Source organism: Brachyistius frenatus, unplaced genomic scaffold, assembly GCF_029030835.1.
Source record: "Brachyistius frenatus isolate BFR_SWC_R1_liver_20210118 unplaced genomic scaffold, ASM2903083v1 Contig_14, whole genome shotgun sequence".
In the NCBI taxonomy this organism is placed as follows: Eukaryota; Metazoa; Chordata; class Actinopteri; family Embiotocidae; genus Brachyistius; species Brachyistius frenatus.
In genome coordinates, this window is record NW_027210613.1 from 5,318,853 (window position 1) to 5,345,434 (window position 26,582).

At 38.6% G+C, this 26,582-nt stretch overlaps 1 protein-coding gene across 1 annotated transcript in view; it reads right to left on the reverse strand.

Annotated features, from left to right (window-relative positions):
• The window catches only part of col14a1a (collagen, type XIV, alpha 1a), a 130,403-nt gene that overhangs the window by 63,109 nt on the left and 40,712 nt on the right, over positions 1-26,582 (reverse strand). The window contains exons 6-24 of the mRNA XM_069693235.1: positions 26,231-26,386; positions 25,920-26,039; positions 25,450-25,614; positions 25,087-25,251; positions 24,262-24,413; positions 22,700-22,829; positions 22,183-22,328; positions 21,919-22,048; positions 21,543-21,682; positions 20,951-21,077; positions 19,936-20,075; positions 17,084-17,216; positions 16,599-16,634; positions 15,167-15,309; positions 12,647-12,779; positions 10,521-10,643; positions 8,689-8,838; positions 5,018-5,134; positions 1,477-1,623 (exon numbers count right to left, since the gene is read on the reverse strand). Coding sequence (XP_069549336.1) covers positions 1,477-1,623; positions 5,018-5,134; positions 8,689-8,838; positions 10,521-10,643; positions 12,647-12,779; positions 15,167-15,309; positions 16,599-16,634; positions 17,084-17,216; positions 19,936-20,075; positions 20,951-21,077; positions 21,543-21,682; positions 21,919-22,048; positions 22,183-22,328; positions 22,700-22,829; positions 24,262-24,413; positions 25,087-25,251; positions 25,450-25,614; positions 25,920-26,039; positions 26,231-26,386 — 2,553 coding nt within the window. The remainder of the gene's footprint in view (positions 1-1,476; positions 1,624-5,017; positions 5,135-8,688; positions 8,839-10,520; positions 10,644-12,646; positions 12,780-15,166; positions 15,310-16,598; positions 16,635-17,083; positions 17,217-19,935; positions 20,076-20,950; positions 21,078-21,542; positions 21,683-21,918; positions 22,049-22,182; positions 22,329-22,699; positions 22,830-24,261; positions 24,414-25,086; positions 25,252-25,449; positions 25,615-25,919; positions 26,040-26,230; positions 26,387-26,582) is intronic.

Consider the following 26,582-nt stretch of genomic DNA (forward strand, 5'->3'; position numbering starts at 1 on the left):
GTTGGGGAAAACAAAAGTACTATTTTCTGGTATCGGCCTGACCAGAGGCTGCCTTTAAGAGCCTGAAGCAGCCCCAGGTTCAGGTATGCCTCAGTGCCAGGGCAATTACTTTGTAGAGAGCAGTGGCATTGGTCAAACCAGAGTACAGTAAGTAAATCATCTTAGAAACATCACCGACTACACAAAAAGAGGATATGTACTTTATAAAAGTAGAAAAAAAACATCTCAACAAATGTCTCTTCACCTCCCACACTGTCATGCTGTGGTGGCAAAAAAGATAGTTAGGTAAAAATGAGTTTGATTGGATCACAAACTTTACTGTTTGATTTAATGTCCAACTAAAAACTAAACATGGAGATCAGGGGTGATTCATGTTATGTGTCCTCCTAAAAATGATCATTAAAAGGCTTTTAAAGAGATACATGATACCAACATAACTTTGGACAGTGCATGAAAGTCACAAAGTACATTTACAATTCTGAGTAATTTTTACCTTGGTTAGTCTTTTCTTTCTGATTGATGCTTTTTACTTCTGTATCACAACATTTTAGAGGAAAATACTGCACTTTTTAATCCTACTTGCTGACAACTTTAGTTACTTTGCATATTTCACATATCAAAGGTGTGATCATCTTGTGAAATAAAATGTACTCTGTTTAATATACTGTTAAAATTAGTTTTATTCCCACCAGCTACAACATAAAAATTATGGTTCAGTAATTAGTGCAAAATGCCTCATAAAACAATGTAATCCTCCGAAAGGGATTGTTTTGCATAATGAGTGCATTTACTTTCAGATACTTATTTGCATTTTCATCAATATACTTTCCTGAAGTGAAATTTAAATGTGAAAATTGTAACATTTCTTTAGATGAACCTACAACTATTGCTAAAAACAAACTATTGAGCTTAGCATTGGATTTAATCACCAGCTGCCCGCTACATTACTCGGGGAAAGTGTGTGTGTGTGTGTGTGTGTCTGAGATTGTGTCTATCTATTCATCTGTCTGTAACCCTGGTCGAGAGGTGAGTTCTCTGGGTCCCTAGAGCTGTGCAGTTCAGCTCAGCTCATCAGCTGACCAATGAACTGCAACAGAAGAATCTATCTTCCCAAAGAGAGTGAGGAAAGGTTTGGGAAGGAGAGAAAGTTGCAGAGGTGAGACAGATGTGTCACAGAAGGTGGCTACAGGGGGGACAGATGGAGAAAGAGACATTAAAGGAGGTTGGACGGATCAGCTGGGGAAAATAAGATACGGCGAGAAAGGAGCAAGTGAGTGACAGTAGATGAGAAATGGATGTAAAAAGCAGTTATAAAAGGCCCACCTGCCTCAATCATGCTGATGAAAAATGGAAATAAAAGGATGCATTTAAAAAAAAAAAAACTCCTTCAGTTTCACTTAATTGTTTATGTGCTGAGTATAAAATCATACATGCAAACATAATCATGCATTTATATATAAAACCTTTGCAACATACATGTCATGTCAGTGACGGAGACAGAAGGTCCCTCCATTTCTTGTATTTGCGTGTTAATGCTGATCTGGTATTGGCTGCTGGGCGTGAGGTCATAGAAGCACTGTCGGGAAGCTCCACCTCCCAAGCTCACCTCCTGCTTCTGACCATCTGCAAGCAAACAACAAATCAAAGAATTGACTCACAATCAATGAAATACAGATCAAGAGTCATGTAATCTGAACAAGCTCAAATACTCTGGAGATCCTGTATAAAATGAACTTTCATTATTTACGGGGAATATTTGTTTATTTTCCGCATCATATTGAAGACTGGAAGATGAAGAATAAACACAGTTTTATAATAATAATAATAATAATAATATATATTTATTATTTATTTTTAATAACAGGTAACCGATCGTAGGATTTAGAGCAAATATTGTTCTATTTTAGTTCAATCTAGGACTCAGTCACCTTGGTGAAGCTCCATGTTTTGTTGACTTAATTTATCCCAAACTCTTACAACAAAATCTATTGTAACACATCAAACTCACCAAGCCTCTCAAAGATTTTTTTGCAAATACACAGATGTATGTAATGTGAAAACAAACACTTGACAAAAAGACAAACCAAGGTGACAATCTGCAGCACCTGCATTCACTGCACCAAAAAGTATCAATAGAAACAAACTGTAGAAAAACATGTTAATGTCTGCTGAAAAATGAAAAAACGAGGCCCATTATTGATTTCTTTCTTCTTCGCTTGACAGTTTCCTCTGAATTGCAGATGGTAAACATCTTTCAGTTTGATATTTATTTTGAAAAGCTGTAGAGGGATATAATCACAGAAGAAGAAGAAAAGGAACAAGAATTTATTTTGGCAGCCAAAAAGGGACAAACTGGATACAGGAAACTCGCACATACAGTGCATGCTCTAATAGCTGTCATTTGTCAGTTTCATTAGTCTAATTCTATTTCCTAATGTGTCTCTCATCTCGGAGAGTGACAAATTAGCTCCTCTTTCACACAGGAAACAGCCGCAGATAATAAAGTTTAGGAAAACAGCTGTCACAGAGACTACACTTTTCCATCTGCGGAGGTGTTTAACCAAACTCTGTGTGGATTAAAGCAAATCTCTAAACTCCTGTTTGAACATGCAGCAACTGCTCCGGCAGCAGAGAGAGAGAGCCAAAGAAAGAAATGGAAGAGTAGGTGAAGAAGATGGAAGAGAGCAATCTTCCTCCTCCTCTTTGCTGTCTTTTTTTCTGACTGTAAAAGGCAAAAAAATGTGTAAACACATCACTTACTGCATGTTTCCTTCAAGTAAAAGGAGTTTTATTCACGTCTGTAATCGCTACATTTATCAGCCAACACTTGGAGTTCCTAAACACCTTCCAACATCTACTGGAGCCTTGTCAGGAAAACACATTTAAAAACTGAATTGACATTTGATACAGGCTTTTCTGATTATTCTGTTTGATGTCAATAACGATAGCTTTTAAAGTTGCCCTGATGCTGTCATTGTCCTGATGTTGTGTAAACTGCCTCTCTGAGACATTTCACGAGCAACTGGGAAGTGGGAAAGTACATACCTATGAGTGGGATATACACCTGGATGCCTGTTAAACTACAACATTGCACTAGGAAAGTGAGAGAGTTTGACGTCACTTGACGGCAGCATTTGTGGTGAAATGAGGAAATTTACTTGCTGCAAAATTAAGGTGATAAAGCCAGACTTGGTTAGCCGAGCCTACCAAGTTTAGTAGCTGTGGTAAATCAAAATGTGGAGAAATGTCATGCACAAAGCTTTGTCTATGTCTTTGTGCTTGTTTATATGGCTAGTGACGAGGCTGTTACTTTTCTGAATTCAAACGGCAGAAATAGAGCAGATTTTCAGGGGGCAACCATGTCGCTCTCAACCAGGAAGTGGCACATTCCCAAAGGAGAATTTTCCCAATTCCCAGCTGCTTGATAGATAAAACAGGGTCATTGTTAAAGTTAGTAGTCACACCTGTGCTCTGCCTCCTGTGGACAAGTCGCTTGCAAAGTCTGTTATAAATCTCACTAAATAGCATCGATTGGATAAATGAAAGAATATTTTTAGGGTAAATGTCAGATTGACTCATTTTTTTTAATTTTTTTTTTTTTAAATGTTTGACTCTTGTGGCCCAAAATTAAAGTAGGGGAGACCAAAATAATTTATTTTCAAGTGCCCCCACTTTTATTTCCAATTCTTTAACATTTCTATCAGAGGAAAAGATGTAATCTTTTACTTAGAATAGAGCTTAAAGAAGAAGTAAGATGTAAAAAAAAAATGGGCCCAACAGCAGGACTACAATATGTCTTTTACTGAGAGATGGCCTACAGTTCTTTTATCAATAGTTTGTACCACTTTTAAGGCCAGATTTTACAAATTATTTATGGCAGTAATGAAGTTTGGAGAGAGTGGTTGCAAATCCTATATATTCTATAGGATAAAGTATGCACACTTTTGCACTACTGCACTGTATCACAATCTCATTTGAAAAATAAACTCAGGGACAGATACAAATTCAAAAGACTCAGCAGACATTAAGATGTGAGCTGCATCATGCTCACACTTACTAAAACTGTTTGAGGCTGAGAGATAGATGTGTGATGCCAAGGTCTCCTTTTTTCCCAATGATTAACTGACTGATTTGTGCATTAAACATCCTCTAAAGGTCAAACTTGTTTTATTTCTGACACAATGACATACAATTCTCAATCCTCTTTCCTCCCATGTCGTTTATTGTGCATATCATATCTCCTTTCTTGTCTGCAAACAGGAAGATTTACGAATATATTTTACAACGTAAACCTCTGCCATGTGAGCATGACAGAAATATATAACACATATTCCCTCAGAGGCTCATATTAATTTGGATCCAGATGACTGTGAAAGGACATGTAACCAATATACATGTAATCATCACACTCACGAGTCCTGAGCTGACTGGTCTTTGTGTTAATAATAAATGAAGGAGACATTTTCACAAGGACAGACTGTAAATCTACGAGTTTGAATCCAGCCACCTTACCAAATATCACAACTCTAGTAAAGCTTTTGATTTATTGACTGAATTGTATTCCAGTCACTTTACTGGCAAAAGCCTCTTTTCTCACATTGTGGAGTGGTAAAACACGCTGGGATGACTAAAGGTGCTCAACTGTCCACTATGTGTCTCTACAAAGCACTGCTGCTTCTTTCTGTGAAAAAAAAAATCAGTTTGAATTAAACTTTTGTCTAAAATATTCTGCTTTTGTTGTTGTACTGCAGTTAAAAGGTTAGAGCCAGACCATATCTAAGCAAAGAGGTGAGGTTACACTTAATTTGAATTGAGAACAGACATGTTGATTGAGTTAGAGTGAGCTTCTGGTCGGGTGTCACATTCTTACGCTAAAGGAAAAAGTAATGAAATCACTGAATCAAGAAATAAACTGTTTCACCAGCTTTGAGAACTGAGATTAAAAGTGCCACATTGACACAAATAAAAATGTATGCAAACTCTAGCATTCAGTCTTAATATCAGTAAATATACTTACTGAGTGGAGACTGTATGGAGACTCTGTATAATGTGGCACGTAGAAGAGGCTGCCACTGAACACACATGCTGTTGGGACGCACCTGGTAGGTTGACAAGCCTGAGACACCGAGGAACACTGGAGCAAGACAGAGAGATGACAAAGAGATTAATTGAACATTTGTTTTTATAAGTCTTAAGAGAAAAGTTTATGTTTTCATGTAACACTCACTGATGTTCAGTGTGCAGTCTCACACACAAACACTCACAAAAAATGAGTCCGCTTATGATTACTGTATCTGCATCTCCTGGGGAACTGACTTTAATTAGAGAACCTAAATGAACATCAGTAAAATCAGTGCGCTGGTTTCTGACAAACTGTACAATCTTTTGACATTCTTCAATCATTAATTTACTCCATGTCTTTAATACTACTGGCAGTTAATCCCAGCACCGTCACTCACCAGACAACCCATGATTTTAACTGGGAAAGATTCTAACATCTACAGACAGGGAGCTCTGGCTGGATTTTTTTTGCAGACATTCATCATGTGCACATCAAACTACAAACATTACAGACACGTTGCAGCACTGTGCTGCAAATGCTTTTTAGATATAATTGTGACTAGTTTTGCATAAATCTATCATCAAATAAACCACATTGAAAAATATGATCGTTTGGTTATTACACAAATACATATCACATACAAACATTGGCAGACAATATTGTAACAGGCAGTGTAGACTTAGAAAAGAAAAGGTTTAAGGTTCAGGGACATCAGCATTTGAGTCGGGATTGGGCTAATTTGACAGGTTGGAGCAACATTGTATTACAGTACAAAGATACAAGTGGTCTAAACATCTCTGTTTTGGTCTGCTGTTGGGTGAAAATGAATAGTGCACCATCCATATAATGTTTAATTGGTGTAAATGTAAAACATTCTGTTTAGTACATGTTAGAACAAATTATTAACAGACAAAATTAGTCAGGCTATGTATGTCTTGAGGAAAAACAGTGGAGCATGATGCAGCAAAATGCTAAATACTATGAGCAATTTAAATAGCTGAAGCTTGTTTGGTGGTGAGATTTCAATGTACAATAGGCAAGCAAACCCTTCCTCTTCTGTTTTCCTCCGTCGTTCTCACTCTCTCTCTCTTGTTCTTTCCCCCTTGTTAACAGAATTTGCTGATGATATAAAATAAACTTGGCTCTTGAGCCAGTAAAGTTATATTTTATGCTGGGACCATATGGCAGGTGCCTTATTTAAATAGTAGTGAATAATGCATACAACAAACCATCATTCCTTTCAATAATATGCATACACGCACACAAACTTACTCCCGTACACAAAGACGTGCAGGAGTCACTGGTGTGCACAAAATATGGTCACATGTAATCTGGTGCACATGTGGGTGCACATGCATACATCCAAATAGCCACTGTGTGATGCGTATGTTTTGTCTCAATAAAACCAACTCGGCATGGTAGCATTGTAAAATGACCAGTGACCAACATGAAAGTCGGATTTCTGCCTCCTCCTCAAGTTGTCTGCAGAAATCTTCTACCCGTTCCTCAGCCTGTTTGGTTTCCACGGTGGGGAGTTAAAGCTTCTCTTACTTCCTTAAAAATACATGTTATTTTTATTTTTAACATCATGCAAACTTTACAAACTGTCTTGAGACCGGATTGGCAAATCGCCCTTCAGCGGTCCTGCAAAAACTAATTTCTACTGTGAAACTGAGCTCCAGCACCTAAATGCAAACCACATATAACTTCATTTAAAGGAAACAGTTTAATTTCAGTCAGTAGTCCTCAAGGTATCAATAAGTGCCTTTTTGTGCTACATGTTAGTATGTGTAATTTATTGGTGCAAACATGCCAGTTGGGTCCCATGATAAGGCTGCAATGAATGCAGTGAACCCTTGGAAATATGTATCTCCACCTTATTAGAATGACAAATGACTGAATGCATCCCCCCTAAATAAATCAGAGTTCCTCCAGTGTAGAGGAAAATATGGACGAGGAATTTAACGAAGCCTGAGCTGTGTAACGTGGGGAACTCTGACACATCTGAAAATGTATCAGTGCACTGGGAATTGATTACATCTAATACAGAATATGTGCTCTGCTGAATATTTATCAATGAGCCATTTTCTTGATCCCTAGCCAGCAGTGTAGGAAAACAAATTACAATGTGGAATACAACACTATGTGTACAAATAAAGCTCTAAAAAAGGAGACGGAAACATGAATTTCAGAAGAGTACCATGCAGATAAAGTTATTAAAAACAGATATAGTTTCACCGTTGAGATAAACAGGAGGAAAAAAAGAAAGTCGTGAATTCAGCAGTGCCAGAGTATTAAGTTTAAATATGGAGGGTTGTTAAATCAACATGTCAGAGCCTCATATTTGATGTTTCTCTCCTTATGAAAGCATCTTTCATTATGAGAGCTTTATAGAGATAGAGAGGCTGGGGGGAGCTGTAATTCATCCTACAGGGGTGTGATTAAAGAACATGAAGGATGGCACATCATTGCAGCATAGATTAATAAAAAAAAAAAAAAAAGCTGTGCATGAAAACCATTGCACTCTTTTTACCAATGAGGTTAAAATCAATTACTCACTCAAAATTATATATTTTACTTCTCATTAGTTTGTTTCAGAATTAAAGGAAATAGCTATTAAGACAAATAAAGTTGAAAATGTATTTTGCTGTGTGCATCAATGAATGTGGGATATCAAAAATTAGCGTGCATTTCATTTAATCATACTATTTTGTGAGTTCCTTCTGAAAAATCAGACAGTAAACACAAAACAAATAAGTGGATTTTAAAGTAAGGAGTAAAACAATTACACAGACACACAAACATAAAGTCAGGAGGCTAAACTGTCAACATAAAGGTTTGTTGATAGTGACACAGTACTTTTTTTGCTGAGAGCATATTTAAAGAAAGAACCCACCAACAGATGCATGTGCAGACCGACAGTATATGTACAATACATCAACTTTTCAAATTTTCTATCTATCAGCACGTCTGTCTCTCTCTTTGTCCTTATATTTGTGTTAGATGAGAGAAGCATTAAAGCCTGCGTTTTGGTCTTACTGCACCGTCTGATACCAAATCTATATGCAAAATGGATTTTCTTCACTGGCTGACAAGGAAATATTAACCTCCTGTCTGTTTGACTAAGTCTCAACAGAAATGATGGTATCAGCCAGTATTTAATATGCATGTTGTACCTTTCCCTCTTTCCTTCAACCAGTTCACTTCGCTGCTGCCTTTGTCTCCCTCCTTCTAAAAGTCACATGTCTTTTCTGACAGATCTACACCCAAAACTTCAGCTGGTGGAGGCGTTTAAAGCTCATTTTGGAATGACTCTGTGAACTTTCATTTTGCTTTCCAAAATTAAATCATGTCATCCTCAGTGAGCGTTTAATTTCAAATAATGTTTACATGTGGTCATGAATCTTACCATTATCAATAACCTTTTGATTTAATAAACCAACACTGAGACAGCCATTGCTATTTACAGTCAGCCAATACACAATGTGTTTATCTTGTTGTGAGGAATACAGTTTCATTTCTATGAGGGACGTGAATGCCTCTACAGATATCATTCCATTTAATAACTAATCTTACAACAAAGTATGTGGGGTTTTTTGCAGGCTGATAAAAAAAAAAATGCTTACATGTTTTGGCATTCACAAGCAGTGGTTCACTTTGTCCTGCAGGGTAGGAAGCCATAACTTGGACACTGTACTCAGTCCCACTTTGCAGATTCAGAAGGAGCAAGGAGTTCACATCTTCACCAACTGTTGTCTCCAAAACGGGACCTTTATCTGGGAATGACACACAAACACACATAAGAGGAGGACAGAAGACAAGCAGAGCTGCTGTTAAAACACATTACAAATCAAATACACTATATCATATTTTAAAATGTATAACCTTTGTTATTTTTGTGGGGTGGGTTGTGTGCAGGATATCATGGTTAAACCAACAGTTGTTGTACTGGCGATTTTGTTCATGTCCTTTGTGTGTGTATAGATAGATACATATATATGTAAATTAACAGCTGATTCTCTCTGATTTATGTAAGCTGTGTAAACCGAGTAATACCCTCTTAATTTTCAGAGAAAAACTTCACTTTTGAACTTGTCAGGTATTGGCATTACAGTTTTCACACAAACCTGCACAAAAATACACTTATATACACACTCATAAACAAAGTCTAACTGAAAAATGAAACAATTTCTGTCCCTGGTGTAAAAAGGGCCTTAATGTGCTAAACAAAAATATCTAGGACAACATAGATACACACGCACACCCTCATCAAGGATATTAAAATAAAACAAAGACACAATAACAGTCAGTTTAATGCAGATTTTCCAAACAACTGCCAATAACAAAGTTATTTTGCTTTATAACAATAACAACCCTGCATGTAAACTACATCTTACAGGGCTAAATAAAAATGAAACAAATGCAATACAAGAAGAAAACAGATAAATGAAGGAGGAACAGCAATTATCTTTACAACACACCACCCACTGGAACACTGTTTATGGGAACAGGCTGTGTGTTTGTCTGTGGAAGTGTATGTATACTTTACGCATCTGCTACACTGAGTAGGTTTATGCTTTCATGATGTATATTCGAGCTATATATGTGCAGGAAGTGTGTGTGCAGGCATTTGCACACATAGACACTTTCCTCCCCTCCACATATAAGAGATTTTCATAGTGAAAACAGCCGCCTGGTGAAACTGAACTCCTGAAATCAGATTAATGCTGCCCGTCTGCTTGAATCTGGAACTTCAGAGACGCAGTAATTGTGTTAAGATGACTAAAAACAGACATGGAAACTATAAAGACCGGAGCCTTGACTTGGAAAGATGAAACAATTAGCAGTAGAGAAGCAGCAGAACAGTGAAAATGGGCTTTTGATGACGCTTTAAGACAAAAAAAATAAAAGAGGAAGGGTAATGTCTTATTTCAGTGCTGGATTGCCCATGTTTTCCTTGAAGCCTCAAGCTTCCTGTTAAAAAAACAACAACTACAAAGTCACTATCAGGAAAGCCAAAACACCCTGAGAGCGGTTTGTTTTTTCAGCTATTATGTGTCTATCACAGGTCTGTCGCTGGTGGGTCCTCCCATAACAAGTGGATTAGTATGTTTGGATGAATCTGAGTCCCAAGGCAAAGCACACACAAATTTAAAAAATACTCCTGTGCTTGACAGCTAACCGCTGTCTAACAGTGCATCAAAGTGTGTGTGTGTGAGTGTGTGCCATATTTATAAAAGTGTACTTGTGTGGGAAAGATACACAGAATTTAATAAATGTGCCTGTGTGTCTGTTTTTGTGTTTCTACACTCATAAAAACTACTACAATAAAAAATGACTGAGGAAAAGGCCCGGAGAAGGTTTCCATATTTTGCAGGTCATCCCTGAGGATCTATTTTAAAATGACTGCTTGATTATATAAATAATGTTTTGATTGGCTGTCTGTGTGTATATGTACCATAGATGGGCTGGTAGACGATCCTGTAACCCACTGTAGGAGACTGAGGTGGATCCCAGGTGACCCTGAAGCGGTTGTACCACTCCTCAGACAACCGAAGATTTTCAGGAGGCAAGAGGGGCACTGCAGAAACCAGGAAAGAAATCAGACTGTAGAAAAACTTCTATTGACTTGACTTAAAAATTATTTTTTTTTAAAAATCCCCTTGCAGGATCAATAAAGTATAGCTAGCTAGCTAGCTATCTATCTATCTATCTATCTATCTATCTATCTATCTATCTATCTATCTATCTATCTATCTATCTGTCTATCTGTCTGTCTGTCTGTCTGTCTGTCTGTCTGTCTGTCTGTCTGTCTGTCTGTCTGTCTGTCTGTCTGTCTGTCTGTCTGTCTATCTATCTATCTATCTATCTATCTATCTATCTATCTATCTATCTATCTATTTTAGGTTTAGATGCTAAAAAATTAAGTCTACTAATGTAGAGGTCGTCATCATGTATCCTGACTGTACAGTATATGATTTAGGGCTGAATGTCACCCTATTTTTTTTTTTTGTCTCAGCACAACTAGCCACACAAGAAAGTTACCTGAATAAAATAAATTCAAAAACAGGCAAAGTTAATAAATTAATCAGATACTCTTGAATAAGCAAAGAAGATTGGGGCTAAAAAATTATCGAGGTTATTGAATAATTTGCCAATAAAAGTGGACCAAAAAAAAGAAGGTTGGCCCACAAACTAAAATTAATGGACCTTATAGTACTTCTTTACTTTTTTGAAACTGTTTTTAGAATTTGGGTGAAAGTGAAAGAGAAATTCTGAAAACATATTGGGATTCAGCATGACATTTACATGTTTTTTTAAGTATTTTTTTGGCATGGAGCAAGCTTTTTTTAAACAGGGTATTTTTAATCTGTTACTAAAAAAAAATGTCATAAAACGTTAAAGGCAACATCACATTACATATTTTATCCCATTACAGGTTGAAAACCACAAAGTATTTTCTTTACCAAGAAGAAAAAGAAAAAAAGCATAAAATGTTCACATTTAAATGTATTTAGTTGATTATCAGAAGAAGAAGCTGCAGATTAATTTTCTTATGCAAAGAACAGTGACAAACTAAGTGTTTGATGGCAACTTTTACAACTTTTAATACTTGGCAGCTTTTGATTTGGTACAACAGACACTACAGTGAAATTGTTAAGTTTCAATATTCAGCCCTATTATGACTGATGAGTTTTGCTCCTTATTGTTCATATTTAAAACTATATATACATACTCGATACATTGTTGATAGACATATAGTGTAAATATATCCTTTTCAATGAACAGTGAAAGAAAATTATGTTAAAATTGCAATTGAATTGGTTCAATCACAAGTCTGTAAATTCCTGATTTATGAGGATCTTTTCCCCTCTCCATCTCTTACTGTACATAAAGTATTCCTGGACTCTGATTTATCACGACTGTTCAAGCTAAGTAGGGGTTTCCATTACACTAAGCTGAGCAATATTCTAATAAAAAAGATGACATATTTCATCTGACATTTCAATTCTCTGAGCACTGAGGAGGCGATCACAACTGCTCATAAGAGAATAGCTGTGGAAATCAATTAAAGCCGAGCAAAATTATTTAATCGTCTCATTAATGAAAGAAGCAGCTGTAATTATGAGAGGCCTTCATTGAGACAATTAGGATGGCATAAGTATTTGTCATGGCTTTAATTCATATTTTCCAACAGGAAAGTAAATGAGCATGAAATTAATGCAACGCAAATGAACACTCTGCTCACTGCAGTAAAAGTCAGTGTCATTAACTCTCACTTTTGTCACATGTGTTCCTTTAAACTGGGAGCTGCATCTTGTATAATGAAAAGTGAGAAACAGAGTTGACTCTGGTCATTTGTAATACAGAGTTGTGTGTGTGTGTGTGTGTGTGTGTGTGTGTGTGTGTGTGTGTGTGTGTGTGTGTGTGTGTGTGTGTGTGTGTGTGTGTGTGTGTGTGTGTGTGTGTGTGTGTGTGTGTGTGTGTGTGTGTGTGTGTGTGTGTGTGTGTGTGTGTGTGTGTGTGTGTGTGTGTGTGTGTGTGTGTGTGTGCTTGGATGTTGCCGTGTTTGAAGAGGCTTACACGTGGAACCCCAGGCCGACACACTGATGCCGTCTTGTCCATCGTTGTACACCGGTGTGACTGTCACTTTGTACTGATTGTCTGATAGTAAAGGTTGGAGCACTGCTCTCCTCTGAGCAGCTGGTACTAACACCTAGATGCACACAAACACACACACACACACACACACACACACACACACACACACACACACACACACACACACACACACACACACACACATGCATAAACAGATTCAGGGAACATTTGAAGGAGTAAGACAGTACAGTGAATATTAAAGCAGTGGTGATTTTTGCACAAAGGCAAGATGGACAAATCAGAAGCACACACCGGGATAATTCACACAAACACATCTGTTGCTCTTTTCTGCTGGCTTACAGAAACATTTGTCGCGAATGATGAAGGCCAAGTGTAATGTGGGAAAACAGGAAGTAGCAGCAAAATGCTTCACAGACATTAAGAATTCTGCTCACTTCAGTTTTGGCAATACAGTCAGTTTTCCGTGTTTCCTTTGTATAAATGAGATCTCTTCTTTTATCTAACGGTTTCAAATGAGCTATACTGCCATCCAAAAACAATATTCTGCACAATAACTCTATAACAAAGCTGATAATCACAATGGTGACAGTTTACAATATATAAAAATAATAATAATAATAAAAAAAGACAGATGGGAACTAAGAACGAGATTCACTGTTTATTCTGAAAACAGCAGCTGACAAACCACTTTCCACAAGGTCCACTCAGTTGATTCTTTTAAAGCTATTTGAACTTCATCACAGTCTTCATCAGCAGATGTCATGAACCTCTAAGAGGTAAATGTTTTCATTATTCTGAGCACTTTTAGGACGCCTTGCTCATGTCGATTTGAGCACTTAAAGTTTGGCCTTCTGAAAGTGTCAGCTGAGTAAACTGATGAAGACCATGTAGTAAGTTGAAAGCAGACCTTGAGTGGAGATTGTCTTGTTAAGTAACTTTTTAAAGTAACTTGAAAAACTAGCTTGACAAACTAACTGAAGTGACTGAGTTACTGCAGATAGTCTCTCACAAACTGGCAACTATAAAATTCAACTCTCTCCCGCTGCTGATTTAATGAACTTTCTCATTCATAAAGCAAAATGTTATTTGATATGCACATGAGAAAACCTTCTAACGTTCAGCTGTCTGCTCACAACAAAGTGTCTGCTTTCCAATACAAGACTTTAACATAAACAAGAGAAGAGATGAACTTTTCGGTTATTGTGGTAAGAGCACTGATCCCGAGCCAAATGGTAATATGTGTGTGTGTCAGAGAAACAGACATATCTAAGATAGAGGCAGAGAAAGGTGTGTTGAGGTGAGGCCAGGTAAAGCTCCCAGAGTCAGCGCGTCTGGAGGAGCTGTCCACTGTGACTGTGGTGCTGAAACACTTAACAGCGTGAAAGCAGGCAGGCAGACACACATACACACACTTTGAATTTGAAAAACAGAAACATGGACACAAATTAACCACCTGATAAATACTGAATTGTTCATGCTGTATCTTCTGCCCTCCTTCTGTCTCTCACACACATACACATCAGAATGATTCTCAACTTTTAAGAAGAGGTGTGACCCGAAACAACCCTTATCTATCAGCCAGCAGACAAGTTTAAGCCTCTCTCCTGTTCTGTTTAGCTATTGTTTCTTTTTCCACCTCTCTGTTTTTTTTGCTCTTTTCTCGCTGCCCTCCATCTCTGCTCCCAGTGAGGTAAATGGCTGCTGAAAAGATAATGGAATGTCTTCTGGCTTGGCCTGGCCTCTCAATCTTGTCCGGCTCTGACACCACATTGGGAAATTAAAACAGGGGGGAAGGAAAGAGATGGAGGGGGGGGGGCAGAGGGAGGAGGGGAAGCGGGGAGGTAGTGAGGGAGAAGACAAGATGGAGGGAAAACAGAGAAAAACAGAGAGATAGAGGGACAGATGGAGAGGCAGAGTATGTGTGTGCGTGTGCGTGTGCATGCGCGTGTGTGTGTGTGTGTGTGTGTGTGTGTGTGTGTGTGTGTGTGTGTGTGTGTGTGTGTGTGTGTGTGTGTGTGTGTGTGTGTGTGTGTGTGTGTGTGTGTGTGTGTGTGTGTGTGTGTGTGCGCATCAGTGATCAGTGTCAGTACATGACACTGAGCTAAAGGGCTCTTAGAAGAGATGGAGGGATCAGGGAGGAGAGGCAGCGTGGACCAGGACTATAAGTGTAATCAGTTTTCTGACTGTCGCAGATGACCCAGAGCTGACCACTGCAGTGTCATCCACTTGACTGGAGGAGGGAAATAACAAGGATCTACCTCCAACTTCAGTGTTGTCTATTCCACATAATCAATGTGCACAATTCATCTGGGGAGACGATTGTGTGGGTTTGCATGCATGAGTTTGAAAGCTGCAAGGAGGTAGACTTTGACGTTGCAAAAAGCCACAGATCCATTGCAGCAAATGCTCCTTAAACCTGTAGCTCTGTACTTAATTATATGTTGTGATTTTACTTTGCAGCTCATAACTTGATGAACTCACAGACTTCTCCTTGTGTTCACCGTTGAGGCCGCCATAGGTGACCCTGTAGCTATCCACGTTAGGGTCCTCCAGCACCCATGAAGCCTCCAAGCTCTGGGTGGTCTCGTCGCTCAGTTGAAGGTTTCTCACAGCCTGACGCACCACTGTGACAGCACATCACACACAACAGTTAGTGCATTGAGCTACTGTGGAATATACTCTCAAATATAGACATTATATTGTCTTAAACTCTGTTTTCTTCACACTTTTAATGTGATTTGGTAAACTGTGCATTAGAAAATGTCAGTATACTTAAAGTCACAACAGATAATGTTAAAGATCCGGCAGACTCAGTTTGCTGTGATGTTGGGTGATAAAAGAAAGTTTTTAGGTCCAGGTGGAGAACATTTTCTCAAGAACACCACTTGAAGCAAATTGCTTTTGTTTTGTTTTGTTTTTTTGCATGTGTGTTTTGTTTCATCAGTCTCAATAATGGCTTTAAACCAAAGTAGAGCTGAATGAAAATCGGTGTGGGGGCTCCATACATAATGCATCAGTTAAGGCTTCAGGGCTACAAGCCTTGACTTTTAAAACAAGAGGCAACTCGCTGTCTTTTAGTTGACCACTTAAAGTTGTGATTTTCTTCTCAGGAACCCTGTGAGTTTTAAACAAAGCATATGTGTTCGAGTCTCCAGGTTAGTGAGAAAAGACTTAGGGAGACATGTTGCAAAGTTTTCAAAGCCGTGACTGGAGAAACTTCTCTGACTTATTTAGCTGTAGCCTGCTTCTTATGCAAAACACAATCCAGATGGCCTCCAGGTTTCCTCTGAGATAATGGAGTTTGAACTCCAGTCTCTGGGTGAAGCCAACTTGGTAAACAGGCTTTTAAAAACACAAAAGATCTTAGAAACTTTTTTCATTAGGTGCATCCAGCTCATGCACGTTATCAGTGTTGCAGTTTTGAATTTATCAGCCAGGTGGAGTTTTTTTTAAAAGGCCTCAGTAAGTTCTGCTTCTTCAAACTAAATGAGCAACACTGGCCAAAACTCTGCTACACTGACTTGGTACAACTACGGTTACACTTTGGGAACATTATCACACACTGGCAGGGAGTAGAGCCTTTCACATTTGAATGGCAATAGACTTTCTTGACAGATGCTTTGGCTTGAGCTACGATTCAAATTTGGCCAGTCTCTCTGCAGGGATAGTTTTTCAAAGAGTGAAATGTGTCTGCTAGACTCATGCTAGCAAAATTATTTAAAGTCACACTCCAAAGGTTGAACCTGGCTAAAAGAATGAAAACGTTGCATGGCACAATTTGAACCAACATGAGATGTTGTGTTGGTGCCACATCTTTTCAGATTTATGTGTGGTCATTCCTATACATGTCCAACAGGAAGAGTGTAATGCTTCCACTGTTTCACTCCACAGGACCAATTTGGACACTTCCTACCTGTAGTAGTGGTAGCAATCGTTGTTGTCTTGGCCACTGGGGAAATACAGAGAGTACAAATCAGATAATTGGATACAAACTCTCCGCTACAACTTTCTGTGTCAATAACTAAGCCAATTAGACAGAAATATGTAACAAATCATGGACGGTAAAATATATATATTTTTTTCTTCTGAGATAAGGAGAGACAAAACAAATCATTACAAATGTGGTCGTGCTGAGGTGTGCACTGACTTAGAAATGGTAATCTTGTTAATCTAAAATGCACATGTGATTGCACTAGTCTGTTGTAATAAGCCGACAGTGACACTTTGTTGAAGAAGGTTAGTTAGGTCACAGGTTAGTTTCAGCATTAGAGCATATGTCTCTGAAAAAGCTGTTAAAGCTGACTTTTGTTAAGGTTTGTACTGATTAGATAAAGCAGATACCACAGGTACCCAAGTTTGAATAGCGACACGTTTCCAAAACAATCTTCAGTCACTTACATGTGGTCTCTATGACGGAGACGGTGTCACTCTCGGATTCATCTTTGAATATGGCCGTCAGCATAACTTCGTACTCAGTCAAGGGACTAAGACCGGTCAGGATGTATCTGTTGTCACTTCCACTGAAGACCACCTACAGAAGAGAAACACACACTCAAGTGTCACATTATATTTGATTTACAATATATTCTCTCCAAAAGTTGACTTTAGAAAGAAGTTGGCTAATATTTACTTAAAATGGGAACTTTATTGTTTTATAATGTTTGTAGCAGTTCATCTTAGTCAAAACTGAATATTTCAAAACCATATGTAGTTTTAACATCGGTCAGTTTGTCTTTAGTATTTAGCAGTTTTATTTGGAAGACTAGTGTTAATGAAGATATTGTAGTAAATAAAGAGCTTTAAAACTTAGCTCATTGAGATGTTGGTTAAAAAAAAGTATAAAAACCTGCCTAATTGTAATAAACATGGGACTTTTTTTATTGAATTAAGTGATTTTGTATTTCACAAAGAGCAGTTAGGTCACCTTCCTCTGACTTGCACTTTCATTTGTTGTTTCTATATTTGCATGGAGGAAATAAACGGGAAGAGTTTCCTAAGTTACCCTCAACATGTGATAAATATTTGGGCATTAACCAACAGTCTGACAATATTATTTATACCCTAAGTACAACTCCAGAATTTCAAGAACCAAAGTCATCACTGAGTTTTAGTAGACAAAGCTGCTAAAAACATAAAACAACAAATCGCCTCAGTGCTGGAAATTATTCTCATAAAAACAAGAGGAAATGGTGGTGCATATTTTAAGAAGCTGGTGTCTGAAAGCAAACGTTTATACTTGGTATGTGTTAAAGATGTATGAATTTTAAAAAGATGTAATAATTAAGTACTCATTATTGAAATGTATGATTTTCTTTATGTTAAAAATTTTAAATGGATAGGGCCTTTGTGAGAATAAGAGATGATGATTACAAAATTAGTAATACAGAAACGTGTTTCCCCTAAATTGGATCGACTGCTGCTCCAGGACTCCAAACGACCACTATAATTTGTATTACACAGAGACACATCAGAGCCTGAGGTAAACACAACGAGGTCATCAAAAGTACAGCTTGTTTTTACAGAGAGCAACTCTGAAATTGGAATTTACTGTCGATGACTCAATAACCAGATTATGTGCAGGTATTTGTTTCTCCAGAAAGCCCTTCAAGGCACAGTTACGTCTAAATCTTACCATTGGGGCCAAACAGTTGTGCTTTCCTTTGAGCGAGAGCATCTTTAGTGAGTCATCATCTCCTTTATCTTTTTACATTTCTTGCCTTTAGTGTGATTTATTTCCATTTATTATAATATTGTTTCCTGAAAGAGAAACGGATGCTTTATTGATTAACAAAAAGCACAAAAATACCCAAAACACACTTTTAAAAAGAGCCGTTAGATTCAGTTTTACGCTGGTTAATATTTCCCTCTGCCTCTGTGTTGTATGTATTATTTAATCTCCTCTCAGATATCACAATACAGACGAGATCAGTGGAGGACGTAAATAAATGCTTCCGTGCGTGCGTGCGTGCGTGTAATATGTGGGTGAGAAACGGAGAAAAGCTGCATGTATCCCTGTCGGTAGGCTGGCGGTATTACCAGCCCACCTCTCCAACTCCTCAGAGTGTCATTTTCAGCTCTGATGACTCTCAGCAAAACACACAAACACACGCACACAAAATGCACACACAAAACACTCTCTAAGGACTCTATCGCTGCCTCCCAGCTGTCTCTAAACCCCAGATCAAGGTAATAAAACACCCAAGCCATTAATTTCTAGATTTATTTAGCCTTTATTTATATTCAACCATGCCAGGGATTTTTTTTTTTTTACCAGCTACCAGTGGTGTAGTGAAGCTTCTATGCAGGTCTACAGAGTACAGTCTTTCTCTTTATTTGGGGACAAGGAGTGAGGCCACTTCTTCCTCTGGAAACAGAGCTTACAAGTGAATGAAAAGCTCTGAATCCATACATGTTTTTTATCATCTGATGCTAAATTATACATTTGATTTGTTAAATACATATTTGCGGTTTGCTGATCAAAGGATTCAGACTTAGTATTTCATGCTTATGATGTTGTCAATATCATTTGTGAGGATCCATGGTGGGAGTGTAACTCTGTGATTCTACAATAACATGGTCCACTTTGATTTACCGAATACAAGGGTGGATCAAAAAGTTCCTGTCACGCACTGACGGAGCGTTGAACCGTGTTGTGCACGGAGCAGGGGAAAGCTTTAACCTTCATGACAAAGTATTCCAAGTTATGTTGCTTGATAAAAATCAATGCCCGAGTAGTGAGGCATGGTTTTGTGAGCAGTGGTACGTGAACATTTGTGTTTTCACCATTGACCTGAAACTTGATCAGAGCCAACATCCAATTTTAGGTGAAACTCTGGAAATCTGCAAAAGATCCCATTGAAATTCTTCAGAAAGTCTGCGGCAATAAAGCAGTGAGGTGTTCTGAGTGACATTCACGTTTCAAGATGGGCTGAACGTCACTGTCCAAGACTAAAGAAAGCGCGTCGGGTCAGGAGCGCAACTAGGTGGTTTTTTTTTTTACATTCATAAGATTGTGCACTGTGAATTTTTCCCCCATGGTCAGACTATCAACCCCAAGTTCTACTTTGACGTTCTAAGGCGTCCGAGGGAAAACATTCAGTGCAAATGACTTGAAGTGCGACCTGAAACAACACAGCCATGCTACGTACAACAGGATGCTGCACTCTATTCTCACACAACAGCAGCAGTCGAAAAAAACTTTCTGATTACCAGTTGCACACATTCATTTATTAGATTTCACTGGCACTGACCTCCTTTGTGTCGCCACCTGTGAACGGTGCCCAGGAGAGTCTGTAGAGGACGATGTCGTCGGCTGAGTGATCCCAGCTGACCTTAAAGCTGTCTGTGTCGACATCAGTGGAGCGTAGATCCAGAGGACCAGGAACTGGAGCTGAGAGAGAGACGTTATTTCTTTTCTTCTTCTTTTTTTTACCTCAATTGTTAAATATTTATAAAACTTTTAGGACTATTTTTGATAATGTTCTGATCATAATTACAGTTTATGAAGCTGCTTTTCGGGTGGGCCAGTTTAATTGCATAAGTTTAAACTGTTCTGCAATTGTTATAGTTACAACTTAAAAAACACTGCTGCACCATTCTGGTGTTAAGTCTAATCTTTTTGGGTTCTTATCGTTATTTTACGCTTTCATCATTCAGAAAGTTTAGAAGTGCCAACACATTTGTGTTAGTTTATGAAGCTCCCTTTCTCTAACCTGCCCCATTGAACAAAGTTTGCCCGGAGATAAATAAAAATCAACACGGTCCTTTAGAGTGAGCAGTTAAATGGTTGCTTGCCAGACATACATTTCTTTGAGCTGACTCAGCACTGGAGCCAAACTGCTTGTTGCTTAAAGGGATATTCCAACAAATCAATATCTGTTAGCGTGACGGAATAGTCAGGCACAGTGAAATGACCTTTTAATGTGACTAGGCTATTATGCAGAGGTGTGAATGAGATGGGCAGATGGCCAAAAAGTAGAAGGGACCAGTAAAGGTAATAAAATTCAACATTGTTTGGCACTAAGAGAGAAATGGTTTGCCTTCTAATGATATTGATACAACTATTTTCAGGAGATAGAGACTGAAGTGTCCTCAGCAAAGAGGGGGCTGGGAGGTAAAACGAACAAATGCACTTTAAAGTCACCATAATGCTCATCTATCAGCCCTTGTTTACTGAGTTCCACAACTCAACGAACTAATCAGCTACTACTCTAGCTACGGTATCTTCTCATCTATCCTTCCTGTAACACAGTAACAGTTGCTTACTGGTGGTGAACCCATCAGTGAGGGGCTCTGATTGGCCGTCATCGTACAGGGCAAAGATGGCCACTGAGTACTCCATGAGAGACGTCAGCTCACTGAGGTCATAAGAACTCACAGGACCCATCTCCATCTACAGGACACACACAGGCACATCACATACACACTATTATGTCTATACAATAAGAGAACAGCTCGATCACAATCAGCTATAAAGACCACCTGTCCACTAAGGCTCTCTGCAGGGATGTTTTTTGTTTACAAAGTGCCAAGGCAGTTGGAAGTTCAGTCCATGTAACTTGAGCAACGTTTCCAGAAGAATAACCTTCAACAGTAACATGAAGTGATGCAGGCATTTCGAGAAAACTTCAAACGCAGGTGTTCATTTCTTCTCCGATGTGTGCTTAAAGACATAATTTCTGTGTAACTCACTTAAAAGTTATTTTGGTCTGATGCTGTCATACTGAGGAGAGCAATCACTATAATTAATCTCCTCTTTGTTTCTTCCTTTGTTCTAATCTCTTTTCATCAATACACAAACTCTCAAACAGAAATGAATCAAATATTGATTTGTCACACGCTTGTCACACGTACACACCTCCTGTGTGAGTAGTTCGCCTGTCTTGACCCACATGATGCGATAGCCTTTGACTTCCCCGGGTGCGGGGTCCCAGCTGATGTGGGCGGAGTTGTGAGTGATGTCAGAGAACTGGAGGTTGCTGGGAGGACTCAGAGGTACTGCAGGGAGAGACACGGCGAGTGTTTGATGTGTGTTTGCATGCTCCCACGCTTCAAGCTTTGTCCCTTTGAATTCTAGACTCTGAGAATGAGGACAATTTGTCCAATCCTCACTTCTATGAAGGGCTTTTGAAAGTCTGTTTGAAGGTTGAGACTTGGATAAGAGTAACATTTAATTTAGGATTAAGGTTAGAAATTATCTGAAATTAAGAACTGCATTTGTGTGCATTACTCACATGTAGATTCCTGGTTCGTAATAGGGTCACTGGCCTCCTCTCCATACATGGCATAAACAGTTACAGTGTATTCAGTTTGAGGAGTCAACCCATCTAACTCCAGCTCTGTAACTGCATCCGATACCTTGACCTGGAAACAAAGAGGTACAAAAACATTCACTTGCAGCACTTCAAACTTTGGACTTTCTGTGGCCAAGTTGCTGTTTAAAACTTTGTATTAAACAACAAATGTTGTATTCAAGAGCATTTTCTTTCTTTCACTACCTCCTTCTCATCCAAGTCTTCATCATCGGTAAGAGGAGCATACAGCAGCATATAGCCCGAGACTCTGTCCACGCTGTCCCACCTTGCTTTTATGGTGCTGTGAGTCACATCAAACAGCTGGAGGCCGGTCACTACGGGAAGAGCCACTACACACACACACACACACACACACACACACACACACACACACACACACACACACACACACACACACACACACACACACACACACACACACACACACGCACACACACACACACACACACATTTTAGTTTGATAAGTTTGGGTTTCAGTTTTATAAATTAATATCACAGCGACACAGTTTTACCTGAATTTGAACTTTTCTAGAAGCTTTATATTTACAGAGGATATTCTCTGTGTATTATGAGTGCTTCATTTTCAATATGTCTGGCTTTCTTTAGCTGTCAAACTTTTAAACCATTGTTATTAACTTCTCACTTAAGTGTGGGGTTTTGTAGGAACACTTTGTGTGTTTGTGTGTAAGAACAAACTTACAGGTTGTTTCGGATCCCCTCAGAGCTTCACTTGCCTCGCTCACGTACACAGCAAACACAGCCAGCTGGTACTCAGTCAGAGAGCTGAGATGCTGTAACACCACTGAGGTCTCACTGCCGACCACTACAGCCTGGGGTGGAGGAGGAAGAGTCGGGGGAGGAAGACGGGGTGTTAAAGATGGATGTAAGGGACAAAAGTGTGGAAATGGATGGGAAAAGAGGGTGGGAAGAGGTAGGGGGGGACAAGCAATGGCAGGGAAAATGGAAATCAGGGCAATAAATGGGGGGGGAATGAAAATGACAAATGGAACAGAGGAAAGAGAGAGGAAGGCAGAGAAGGAAATAGAGAGCGAAAGAGAGTGGAAAAGGAGGGAGGAAACAATCAATTTATTGAATAGGATAAAGCACAAACGTCTAAGGCTGCAGAATATTTTCTCATTCTGAACCAAAAACGATGACAGTTGTGATAAAGATTAGGTCTGGGCAGAGCCAGCTGGAAAGGCCTCCTCACACGCAGCTCCAGAACATCTGGTCCTTGTAAACCCAGCTAAGGAAAAGATTTAATGGTTTCAATGGTCAAAACAATCTGGAAAAATCAAACAGGTGGCTGGTTCAGACACCGTCTCCTTTCTAGTGAGCCCTCATAACCTGCTGGGGGAGTTGTGAATGAAGGGATGAGAGGCATGGATGAACGATACCATCAGCATCTCAAGGAAAAACTGATCTCAAACTATAAACCTGCCCGATCCCAGGTAACTCTCACCGGTGTCATAAATATCATGGAAAAGTAGACTATACCTTCACTCTGCTTCTATTGACTGCAGTAACTTTTAGTTCTTGCTTATGCTTTGACATCTATATTATGTAAAAAACTGTCATGCAATTTGTGAAATTTGATGTGATTTCTTTTGGCAGTAAAATTGCAGGAATTGGCAAATATTGCAAGTTGAGGGGGAAAAAAAAATTATTGTTTTTTCATACTGGTGAAGGAAAAGTCATATAATCACTTCCTAGGATAATAAGCTCATCAAAGAAATAACTAGAAATATTTTAGTTCTTATCTTTTTCATTTCCTGAATTTGAACAACCATGGACTCAAAGTTACAAAAATAATTCAGTCATAAAAGTTATGTAACTTTACAAAACAGTCTGTAAAATAAAATACATAGATTACATCTTCTGTAAAAATAAGTGCTTTCGATGCTTTTTAAATTATATTAATTCAACAGATCCCGTACGCACAAAAACAGGCCAATGTGTTATAACTGGAAGGGTGTATAAAAATTGAAATTTAGCAGCCTATTTCTCATGATGAGACCATAATTCTTAAATTATTATTAATTATTATTAAGTAAATTATTTACTGGTGGTTCTAACATACGAAGGCATGCATTGCTTTTAGATAGCACTAAACAACATCAGATTTTTGTGTGCTTGCAATGACATGGATATTCCTTAATTTCATGTGGTAATAAACATTTTTGTAGCAGCTGTCTAGTTCCTCAGCTTTTCCTGATTCAACTTAAACCTAATCGTGTTATCAGCAAAGAACACAGTATTTACCTCCTGAGGTTCTCCCGCCTGAGAAGGATAATAAACCACTCTGTATTTCTCTACATGTCCTGGGGCGTGACTCCATGAGACCCGAAAACTCCTGGCTGTGACATCTGAAGTCACCAGGTCAAGTGGCGGTCCCATTTTCTCTGGTATTTGGTCTAATAAAATGAGAGGAAAAGGGAGGGATAAAATTACTGAGTAAGGAACATTTAAGAAGAAATCCCACATACCTTGAGGTTCAGAGTAAAGAAGATAGTGCTAAAATATAATCAAAACACATGAGGCTAGATTTATGGTGTCCCTTCAAAGATATCCTATTTCTTGTTTTTCCATCCAGTGTCTTTACACACAGAGATGGAAATGTGTTGAAAGAAAGAGTGAGATGGAAGAGCAGGATGAAAAAACAAGACAGTTTGTCCCCCCAAAAAATACCTCCTTGCCACAAACAGATGCATTAAACATGACAATCTCAGACCACTCAAGTTTTATCTAAATGGACATTGTTTGATTCATACCAAATAAAACGTACTTTGTAATGTTAAAGAATACTGTTCGCATTAAATGTTTGAAAGTAACTACGACCAATGTTAGACTAATCATTTTAATTACCTTTTTATTATTTAGTCATTCAAACTTACATTAGCAAGAGATAAAGTGATCACTGCACGTTGTTGATTTGACTAGTTGTGAAAGTTTACTTTGCCTTACTTTACTTTATTTTGCATACTTTATATTGCAGAGCGTAGTTATTACTATTCTGGCATGCACAAAGTACACATAATTGCTTTTCTGAGGTCACACGAGTCTCTTTTTCTAACTCTATGTCCTTACAGTGCTTGATGTCTTTGTCTTGCTGCTCCACTTGCTCACACACTGTTCTTGTTAGTCCCTCCACTATAGAGCTCATGATGTTGAAGTCAGCCACATTGTAGACATGAGTGTCATCTGGCTCTGAGGCGATGGATCGCAACTCATTCTCATCGGCATTCTTTACACCTGGAAAGGACAGGGCACATATACATGACTGTCAGCATAACATCAAGAAACATCACCTATATCAGAGGTCTGTTGATCAATCCTCATAGACATTCATCACATAAATGAACTGTAGCAACTGTTTCAACTGATTATAGATGGGCTTTGTTAAGACTTCTTTTCTTCTGCATGAGTGTGTTTGGGTGCGTCTGTTCTCACCAATAGCAAACAGCTCAACACCAGCATTTCTCAGGCTCTCTGCTGGTGGTATGACATCGTCCTGGGACTTCCCGTCCGTGATGAGGATCCCAATCTTGGGTACACCGACCCGTGAGCCAGATTCAGGCTTAAAACAATTCTCCAAGATATATGTCAACGCAAGACCTGTGAAGAGAAAAATAATGTATTAATTAAAAATAAAATAAAAATATTTTATCAGTACCTGAACAAAAACAAATTTAATATCAGTTTTAGCGCATACAACTCAGACAGGTATGTGGCCAAAGATTAGGTTGGAAAGAGTGAAATTAGGTGTCCCAATGTAAGATTTACCTAAATTGAAACAGTCAGTTAATCTATTTTGTCCACCCAAAGTATATGTATGGTCAAAGCGATTCAGTCAGTGCTATAATAGTATCAAATTTCATAACCTGCCCTGAACTCTTGTAAAACAGAAATACATCCAGAACCTGTGAGAGTGTTTCCTCCTTTGTAGGGCAGGTTCTTGACGGCATCAATGACGGTATCTTTAGTGGAGAAAGCATTTAGATGCCACTCTATCCTGGGATCTCCGCTGTACTGAGCCAGGCCTAGAAACACATATTTACACAACTTATCATTTGTTTGTGTTATTCACTCAAACTTGGATTCAGAAATTAAAAAACATTACCATTTCTTGACAGATCTGAGAAAAAAATATCTGTAATAAAGCACCATCAGATGACCATATTGGTCCCATGGTGTACCCATCTGTTCAAGAGGGAAAGTAGAGGGGACCCACCTATCCTTGTCTTATCGATGCCAACATCGAAGGCATTGACCAGGTTTTCCAAGAACATACGGACCAGCCTGAAGTTGATCCGACCAATACTCCAGGAGCCGTCCACCAGGATCACAATGTCTGCGATAGCCGCAGTGTGGCACACAAACTGGTCAACTAAAAGAGAGACAAAGGAGAGAAGACAATATGACATAAATTTAAATTGACTGAAGCCGGCACAGCCACAGGACAAAAAAGGTTACTGAGAAGATATCAAAAAACATAATGCTTATATTTTTTAAGCACAGGCTTCTCAGTCAAAAATACAATAAATGCACACTCAAGCAAGCAGGTTTCAAGTTTTCTTTATTGA